The 10014-nt window shown below is 35.7% G+C and overlaps 1 protein-coding gene across 1 annotated transcript; it reads left to right on the top strand.

The window, feature by feature from the left end:
* The first annotated feature begins 257 nt into the window (after positions 1 to 257).
* On the top strand, positions 258 to 7545 carry LOC18431222 (calreticulin). The gene is made up of 14 exons (XM_006841350.4): positions 258 to 407; positions 2214 to 2321; positions 2485 to 2677; positions 3947 to 4205; positions 4509 to 4565; positions 5068 to 5115; positions 5334 to 5420; positions 5701 to 5758; positions 5913 to 5980; positions 6459 to 6554; positions 6643 to 6690; positions 6784 to 6816; positions 7029 to 7094; positions 7355 to 7545. The coding sequence occupies exons 1-14, from the start codon at positions 317 to 319 to the stop codon at positions 7364 to 7366; spliced, it is 1224 nt and encodes a 407-aa protein (XP_006841413.2). The 5' UTR covers positions 258 to 316; the 3' UTR covers positions 7367 to 7545.
* The last annotated feature ends 2469 nt before the right edge of the window (positions 7546 to 10014 follow it).

Raw genomic sequence — 10014 nt, 5'->3', positions numbered from 1 at the left:
TCCTAAACACGAGCTGTCGACACCCGAGGGCATTTACGTCAATGCGAATATTCAAAGAGGGGATGGCACAATTGGAATTTACAAGATTCATGAGGCCTATAATGTCCTTTTAGCATATGCCAAGGGCATATCCGTCATTTCACTGTAAACTGGTGTGGACTCGAATGCGGTAGCCAATCACGTTTCTCCGCTGGCCATTTATCGCGTCATTTTTAGACAGCCCCTAAACCCTTCTCTCTCTATAAATGAAACACAAGGCGGGTGTGGGAGGAGAGAGAGAAACACAGCAGTCTTTTAGAGCTCGAGCTCTGCAACAATGGCGGGGCGTTCGCTTCTCTGTCTACTTTCCTTTCTATTACTGATCCAAAATCCGCTTGCAAAGGTCTTATTTGAAGAGAGATTTGATGGTAACTCCTTTTTCAAGCTCTTCATTTTCCATTTTCCATTTTCGAGCTGTTTGGTTAACTATGGGCCTTGGGACTTAGGTTTCACTGTTTTGGTTCTAGATTGTGTTGATCTTTTTGGTTTTGGTATTTATTTTGCTTGAAATGTACGGATCGGATTTGGATTTTCGTGGCTCCATGGAATTGGTGTCATTTGTTTTGGGCTTCTGGTTTAACTAAGGATGAGTTTTTGATGTAGGTATTCTGTGATTTTTCGTTTGTGGATGTGTAGGTATTCTGTGATTTTTCGTTTGTGGATGTTTTGATCTTGCTCGGCGTTATGTTTTTTAGCATGAAATGTGTAAATATGGTTGTTAGCATTTTTGCAGATGTTTTTTTGTTTGATTTTTATTCTTATGAGTGTTTGTTTTAATGGTTTTTCTCTGTGGATTCATTTGTAAGTTTATTGATCAGTATAACAAGAGATCAATCCATGAAGGGGACATTTTTTTTGGCTTATGATTCATGTGTTTTTTCTCGAATGTGGGAGTGTTTATTTGATTCATGGCTTAGTAAATTCAGATACACTTATATGTTTATACACTGTCATTACGCTATTGTTTTACCAATAAGCAATGCCGGTTGTTATTTTTGTGTTGTGGTCCTTGGATCCGATCCATTCTCATCATGAGAACTCAAAAGATAGCTATAAGTAGCTTTTTCTCTGTGATATTGACTCCCTGGCTTGCTAACTGACCTCAAAGTTTGATCATTTTCCTCTTCGTTAAAAATGTTAAAAAAAAAGTTTGATCCTTTTCCTCTTTATAGGTTGCCACAAAATTTGTTCTCTCTGTTTTTTGATGCTACTATTAGACATCTTTGACAAATGTGTAAAACTCTCTAGTTGTGCTTACAATGTAGAAACCAGCAAGCAAAGGAACAAACTAGTGTATCCTCCATGACACAGATGTCTTTTGTCTTAGCCTTCTTGTCAAATTCAGGTAGCTCCTCCACTGTTAGAGGCCAAAAATGCTTTAGAGGCCCTCTAATCAGATTCTTAATGATTCTTCCATTCTAATTAGTCTAGAAAGGCCTTTATATTGTGAACTTTCTTTGTCATCAAAGATTATATTTACTGGATGGGCTTGGAGTCTTTTGCTGGCTTCCATGTAAGTTAAACTTTCGAAGTATAGCAATTTTCACCTCTAAACCATATGCTGGATTCTAGTGACTCCTGTAAAGCAAATTCTCCCCAATTCTTTGTCTAGTTTGCTGGCCTAATACCACAAATTAAGTGGAAGGATTGGACATATAACATTGTTATTGTTTCATTTACCAGTTCACCATCCTAGGAAAGGTGGCCTCATCAAGAAGACCCATTGACCTAATCCTTATAAATAAACAGCTTTTTTGTCTGCAGGATTTCTTATGAAAGCACAAAAGAGGGAAAAGAAAAAAAAAGATTTTGTCAAGCATGTAAACATGCATATCTTGACATTTTTTATTGATACTTTCAAGTGTTAGATGCATATGTGGTAATTTTACATAAATATGCACAGACATGTGTGCGTTTGTTTTATACCAAGATTAGCAATTGGTTAGATAGTGTGGTTATATGGGGTTCAATGGAGCAGTTCCTTGCTGGTCCTTAGATGCCTTACAACCTACTTATCTTACTTTGAAGGTCATTTGTTATCTGATTGTCACTAAAGCTACTTGGGCAATACAGATTTGGATGCCCTTTATTGAGCCGATTGGCAATGTCAAACTAGTGATTACTTGATGTATTTTTCACACATTTCATCATTGTTTTCATTGGTGAAATTATAGATGGATGGGAGAAGCGATGGGTGGTTTCAGACTGGAAGAAAGATGAAAACATGTCTGGACAGTGGATACACACATCTGGGAAATGGACTGGAGATCCTAATGACAAGGGTACTTGATTCTGAACTCCTTTGTGAACTACTGTGAAGTTTACATAAGTATTTATGGCCCATTTCAGAACTGTGAGAATATATCATTGAGATTTGAAGCATTATTGATTTTTTTTTCTGCTCTTTTCTCACTATGATGAGTGTAAATGTCCTATTCTATGCAGGCATCCAAACCAGTGAAGACTACAGGTTCTTTGCCATCTCTGCAGAGTTTCCTGTGTTTAGTAACAAGGATAAAACCTTGGTTTTTCAATTCTCTGTGAAGCACGAGCAAAAGCTTGACTGTGGTGGGGGGTACATGAAGCTCCTCAGTGATGATGTTGATCAGAAGAAGTTTGGTGGTGAGACACCTTACAGGTACGTTTTAGGTCTATCCCTCACAATTATATGGTTGCATGCCTCCCGGGCATGGTGATTGAAGTATGTGCGATTGGAGGCAGTGTTTTAAATACAGAGAATTGGGTGCTGACCTGGGCAGCCAATGATCTGAGGTCCCCTTTTGACTCGGGCAAGTCCCTGAAATAATTTTATTATGAAAAACATGGAGACTCGGCGATTTCTGACTTGGGCAAGTCCCTGAAATAATTTTATTATGAAAAACATGGAGACTCGGCGATTTATGGGGTTATTTTGGCTTGGAATCTCCAGGCTCCTGGTCCTGTCCGACTCGGGCAAGTCCTGAATCAGACTGCTTGAACAATGATTGGAGGTGCCTTTGTTCTCCAGGAGAGATGGCATAGTGGGAATGATCTCATGAAATTTGAGTTCAGGAAAGGTTTAACTGCAGTTCAAGGAAAACATGAAGTGTTTTTGAAATATCTTATATTTTAATAAATTTTTAAACTTGTTTTGCATGAATAAATACTTAATGTTGTTTCTATAACGGTAAAATGAGAAATCGTCGTCTAATTTAGAATGAGACTTACTTACAAAAAATAAACACTATAATGAGAACCTCCGAGCAGCTATAAAAAATTCTCGGATAGTTTATTTAGGTGCATGAAATTTAATCCTCAACCAAGTCGTATTTTGCAGTGGTTGGTGTGGTATGTAACCAAAAGTTCACATTTCACGTTTTCATTCACAAGTTATAATTAGAGTTTATCAAACTTGTAAGTTTTCAATTGTAATATAAATGAATTTCTTATACAGTGAATTTTTTTTTTTTTTTGGTAGTTCAGTGGTAGGAATCGAACTTGAGATGTAGTGTTGCTTATGACAACTGCCAACCACTTAATCCCAAGCCTAATTCCTACTTAAGGTTCCTACTTAAAGTGACTTTATGTACACTGTGTTGCATAGTTTTATTCTTTTGTTTGGCACATATCAATCCTAATATAATTCTAATATATAACTAAAAATTCACATTTGAAGATCCCTTTTCCAAATCATACTAGAGTTTATCAAACTTGTACGTTTTCAATTTTAACATAAGCGTATTATTTATATTTCGACTTTACATACTACATGATATATAGTTCTATCTTTTTGTTTTGAATAGTACAGATTCTAATATAATTGCAGACTGCAGCGGACAGCCATACACCAAAAATGAGAAAGCAAAATAGCAAATAAGAAGTCAGGTCATGTATCATGCAAGTAATAATTTGTGTCGTTGACTTGCAGCATCATGTTTGGACCAGATATTTGTGGGTACAGCACAAAGAAGGTTCATGCTATCCTCTCACGAAATGGAACTAACCATTTGATCAAGAAGGAGGTTCCTTGCGAAACTGACCAGCTTACCCATGCCTATACTTTCATCATCCGCCCTGATGCTACATACAGCATCCTTATTGACAATAATGAGAAACAAACCGGGAGTCTTTACTCAGATTGGGACATTCTCCCACCTAAGAAGATCAAGGACCCCGAGGCCAAAAAGGTAATCATTTTAAATCTAATGAACTAGGACAGAATCATCCATCGGGCATCATTCCTTTCATTGAATTGGACGGGTGATGGATAGAGACAGGCACCTATCATTTGGGTCATGTCTTGCTCGGGTGGGTTTGTTTCTTATGTCCATCAACATTTGGCACCATCCATTCAATGAATGGTTGGTTTTGATCCTAATGGGCCATTCTTTCCATTCCATTGCCTTATACTGAGTTTTTCTTTACTCTAATTTGACTGGTTCTTTCAAAATCGAGAAATTTGGGTAAAAAACTAATATGATATATTACAGCCAGAAGATTGGGATGACAAGGAGTACATACCTGATCCAGAAGATAAGAAGCCAGAGGTATGCTTCTTTTACCACATTTGTGTAGATTATTAATTGTAATTTTGACTCTTGATATTTAAAAAGTGGGTACATTGCCAACCACATTTATGATCATGGCTTGGTCACTGTTTTTCTTTTGAAAGGTGATATGTATAACTCACTTTTGGGGGTATGTTACTTGGTCTTTTTGAATAACTAATAACTGGTTTCTGTTCTAAAACTACAATTTCGTAACCAATATGTTATAAAATCTTATTATTGGAATCCCATTCTGAGTACTGTTTAGAATCATTGAATTTTTCACAAAAATCAATAGAAAATAGGAAATGTTAATTATGATTTGGGCACGGCTTATAATTAACATTTCCTATTTTCTATTGATTTTTGTTAGGTATGATGGCTTCTTTCTATTTAAATAAGTGGTGGTTCCAACTATGCAAATCTGCTTGCTTACAAATCTAATGATTTTAAGTTTTCCAATTCTTGTTTTGTGGCCTAACTCGTTTTGTGGTCTATGAAGGGCTATGATGACATTCCCAAGGAGATAGTGGATTCAGAAGCACAGAAGGTATATTATAAACTCCTGATTCAATAAAAACAAAAAAAAGTGTGAAAGAAACAGTCAGAAACAAAACCTGTAATAATCCTGGTTACATTAAAGATTTCAGACCCAAGTCTCAGATAGTTTTGACTGTGCTGGCACTTTGCAAATGTACTCCTGTTACATTCCAAAATCAGTTACATTCCAAAATCTTGGTTTTACTTATACCATTTGTATAATTGCAGCCTGAAGACTGGGATGACGAGGAAGATGGTGAATGGAAAGCCCCAATGATCCCTAACCCTGAATATAAGGGACCATGGAAGCCAAAGGTTTGTGGAGGTCTAATACTATCATTTTTTATTTGTTTTTTGTTTTGGGGAATTCAATGGGGAAGATAGGCCGTAACCGTTTTTTCAAGTAGATTAGGAGTTAGCTTTTTGAAGGTATTAGTGGGTGGTGTTGGTGGTGGGCATGGAAACCCCAATGTGTTTTGACTAGGATGCGGGGTGCTACCACCGTGCCCCCAGCCCCTTCCCTCTAATACTATAATTTCCTATAATAATTTTGCAAATAAAGATAACTTCGGATGACCAAATTTTGTGATAACAGAAAATAAAGAACCCCAACTACCAAGGAAAATGGAAGGCACCCATGATTGACAATCCAGGTTTGATCTAATGTTGGATAGGTTTATCTTGTTTATCATATCATCATTTTTGTTATTGATTATTATTATTGTTTTTTATCATTACTACTGCTACAACTTACGTTGCCTTTTCTTGCTCTGATTACTACTATGCAACATGTACCTTGATCTACAGATTTCAAGGATGATCCTGAAATCTATGTCTACCCCAATCTCAAATATGTTGCTATTGAGTTGTGGCAGGTAGCCATGGAACCGTTACTGTTCATTTGTCCAACACTATCTATGTATCATTGCTCCAATGAAAGCCTTTCATCCTATACTATAATCTAATGAACTATGAGAAATTATAGGCCATTGTAATCGTCACTGTCCTATGGTGGTGGTGGTAATGGACAGAGTGGGACTCACCAGGTTCATTTCCTGTTCTGGTTGGTCTCACTTTCTTTCCCGGTCCCTCCATCACCGTGTGCCATTACATTGGATGGTAATGACCCCACTGGACTACTGTTTCAGTGTTTACTATTTATAGGAGTTTATTGGAGCAACTATCCTTAGGATAATATTATTCTTTCCCTTTGTGCTTCTTCTCTTGTTTTTTGTGTTTTCTACAAGCCTTCATTTTTTTTAGTTAGAGGGAGAATGTCTTCAATTCTTTGGATTTCACAGATTTGTTTTAAGGTTACTTTTGTTTCTAATATATTTTTGTTTCTAATCTTAGGTCAAGTCGGGAACCCTTTTCGACAATGTTTTGGTATGTGATGATCCCGAGTATGCGAAGAAGTTGGTTGAGGAAACATGGGGAAAGCAAAAAGATGTATGAAACTTCCTCGTCATTTCTTTTTAACGTTTTTTTCTGCTCATACTACTTAGTGGTAATCAATTTTATGGTTCTGGATTATTAGGCTGAAAAAGCGGCTTTTGATGAGGAAGAGAAGAGAAAGGAAGAAGAGGTATGTGTTTCACTGCATTCAATTAGTCTCTCTCTCTCTCTCTTTCTCTCTCTCTATTTCTCTCTCTCACTATGGGTCCTCAATCTCTCACAGGAAGCAAAGGCAGCTGAAGCTGAAGGATCGGATGTAAGTCCCTAAATGAAGCACACTCATTTTCCTCTCTCTTTTGGAATGGATTATGTTTTGTAGTACATTTAAGTGCATGCACTACCTTTGTATCTTCCTTTTTTGAGTTTTTTGAGCGAAGTACTTATTTTGCAAAAAACTGATAAAAGAAGCCCATGCTAATTTGGTGTTAATAATTTTGCTTACCTTGTATCATGTTTGTTTCTGCGAAGGATGAGAAAGAGGATGATGCAGATGCAGATGCTGATGCTGATGACGAAGAAGAAGAGGCAAAACATGTAATTTCTCTCTCCCCCTCAGAGATTACAAAAGCTGTTTCAACTTTGAAATATTATGCAAGAGTTTCTACCTGCACTAGTTATTTTAAACCCACCTGACTTTTTCGAAAGAGAGTGATGATCAATTTTTATGCTTCCATCTTTCCTGGCCTATCATCTGTTTTTTTTTTGTTTTACTTCAGATTGAACTGTTAAAGAGTTTGTCCCTTTGTATTTTTTGCATCCATGTTTTTCTCATTGTGTGTTTTCTTCTTTTGCAGGATGAATTATAGAATGTTTGGCACTTTTGAATCGTGCCGGACAATTTTAGGATAACTCTTAGCTATTTTGATTCTTGACAAATGCTGTTTCTAATATTTCTCCCTCCATGTAAAGTGGGAGACTGTGTAAGTTCTTATCATCATGGGATTTTGAGCTCCTTTGGACCATAAGCATCTTGAGCGTGCCCAAATTGTTCTCTCTCTCTCTAGAAATTGGGGCCTTTTATCCGTTTTCCTCGTGCACTTTTTAACTATTATAGTGAGGCAACAAAAGAACACAATGTTTTCATGAATAAGGGAAAAATCTGATGATGGCAAGGTCATATATCGCATTTAGTAGTGAAAGAAATCTTAAAAATATGCATGTATATGTTGGCCAAGAGAGCATTGGCCCTGGATCCTCTCTCTTGACGAGGGTAAATTCTCTCTCTGCCCTCTCAGTAATGGACGAGATGGGGTCTATGTTCCGAATTCCTCTCTCTTGATGGTTATGTTGGTACATCTGAGAAAAATTTTGTATACGTTAAATTTGACATGTTATTTTTCCGGGTAAATTCAGTAATATTCTTCTGACTTTTTGAAATAAAAAGACGTCCTGAATCTTTTTTGTAATTTTCACCTCTTACCTTTTTCTCCACTTTTTAAATTGCCTCTGCTACTAATTGTCAGATTCGTAGCGTTCTAGTGGCGCATCTCCAGTATGGTGTATACGCACCATTTAGGAGCTTTCTGAAATCTAGCAAATACTGGAATGGTGCTTGCACGAATACAAACCTAGTGGACACCGCTAAAAAGTTCATAGCCCGTTTCAGTAAGGGCATTTTAGTTGGTGTAAAAGCCAAAAGATATCCTACTCTAGTGGATGTATACTGTTTGTTTACTCGGGTAAAATTGCACTTGGGATTAGTTGCTGGACCCCAGATTTAGGGGATAGGATCTTTTAACACAGATTGACTTCAATAAAAAAATTTCTTAATTGCACCCTCTAAGCACTAGAAAAAAATAATGTCCTAAGATTTAGAGGGTGAGATCTAAGTTTAGAAAACTCTAAATTTCATTTTTTGAGAATAATTATCTAATGATTTTTAGGTGGTTACCAAAATTTCGGAGATTGAAAAAATTGCTGTGTACCTATATTATTAAAAAAATACATTTCTGTTATTAGAAAAAGGAGGATATTACTTGAAAATTTCCTCTGCTTTATGCTTTGCCATATTATTATGAGTTTTTTGGACTTTGTGTGGGAGGGAGAGAGTACTATGGTAGAGTGTTATTAAGACTCAACGCCCATCCAAAGGGTTGAGATAATAGAGATAGTGGAGAGAGGCATATAAGATCCATGGAGAAGGGGTTGAGATAATAGAGATAGTGGAGAGAGGCATATAAGATCCATGGAGAAGAGATTGAGAGCGTATGGTTACGGTTTTTAGCAGGGAGGATAAATGAGAGAGAAAAGTTCCTCCATTTCACAATGGAAGAGATGAGACAGAGAGCCTCTTTAAAAGAGGGAGTAGAGATGAGAGACAAGTTCCTCCTGATTCAAAATGGGCACTAAATAAAAAAGAAAAAGAAATGATTCAAAATGGGCACTAAAAAAGAAAAAAAATGAAAAAGGAACTCGCAGCTGTTTGGATGGGGTTAAGTGCAGCCAAGACCGTAATAGTTCTAACCAAATGTATATAATGAAAATTTCTCGAATATTGACTATTAGATTCGAGAAAAAATTATGTTATTTTAAAAAATGTCATATTAAAAGCATGTGATTACCAAATTAAGAATCAAAGGTACACAAAAGGTTTGACAAGTTCATATGTGCTATATATTTAAACTTAAATTATATATTACTAATTGCATCACATTTTACTAAAGTAAAACATGTAGGTATAGAAAATAAAACAAAATTTAAAATTAGCAATCCAAAACGTTATTTTTGTGGTGAACGATTCACCCCACCAATTAACACTTACTATTATTATTTGTGTGATTATGTAACTCATGATTTATTATTATTATATTGTAGACTTCCTTTCAAGTTTAATTTTAACCCTAAGTTCTAATACCCTAGATCAAACTATACTATAGATTGGGAAATTTTTAAAGTTTCCCATATTGTAGACTTCCTTTTAGAGTGAATTCTAATACCCTAGATCATTCAGAATTTTAACTATTATTCTAATACCGAAGAAGGGCATTTGGGAAGTTTTTGAAGTTCATTATGAAGAAGTATCTAATTGATAAGGAAATTTAAAAACACACCCTCAAGGGAAAGTTGTAACCCTTTTATTGATATTATAAGAGGTTTCTATGTTCTTCTTTTTTTTTTATTCCCCTACAAATTAACTGACACCCTAATTCCAGATAATATAATATTTAAATTAAAAGTAAACTATGGAATTAGATTTGAGCCAATGAGTACGATCTTTCTTAATCTGAACCATTTGAAGATATGGACGGGAGGTTTTCTTATGTAATTAGGGGTTTTTAATTGTTTTCATTGTATTATGTCTAGGAAATATAAATTTAGGTTTAGGTTTTTAGGTTTCAGCTATTTTTGTCTTTTTTGTTGAAAAGATCTAAGGGGAAGAATCAAAAGATTTAATAGCATTTACGTTATCTTATATAGCGAATTAAATTTAGAGTTAACTTTTTTAAAAAGAGAA

Source organism: Amborella trichopoda, chromosome 2 (assembly GCF_054954075.1).
Source record: "Amborella trichopoda isolate Santa Cruz 75 chromosome 2, AtrichopodaSantaCruz75HAP2 v2.0, whole genome shotgun sequence".
Taxonomy (NCBI): Eukaryota; Viridiplantae; Streptophyta; class Magnoliopsida; order Amborellales; family Amborellaceae; genus Amborella; species Amborella trichopoda.
This window is presented reverse-complemented; position numbering and strand designations above follow the sequence as displayed.

Bases quoted from the DNA above. Each gene is read 5' to 3' on its own strand.
- LOC18431222 (XM_006841350.4), top strand. From the start codon at position 317: ATGGCGGGGCGTTCGCTTCTCTGTCTACTTTCCTTTCTATTACTGATC. The intron at 5,759-5,912 runs GTTTGATCTAAT...CTTGATCTACAG, and splicing joins ACCCATGATTGACAATCCAG to ATTTCAAGGATGATCCTGAA. The intron at 6,691-6,783 runs GTATGTGTTTCA...AATCTCTCACAG, and splicing joins AGAAGAGAAAGGAAGAAGAG to GAAGCAAAGGCAGCTGAAGC.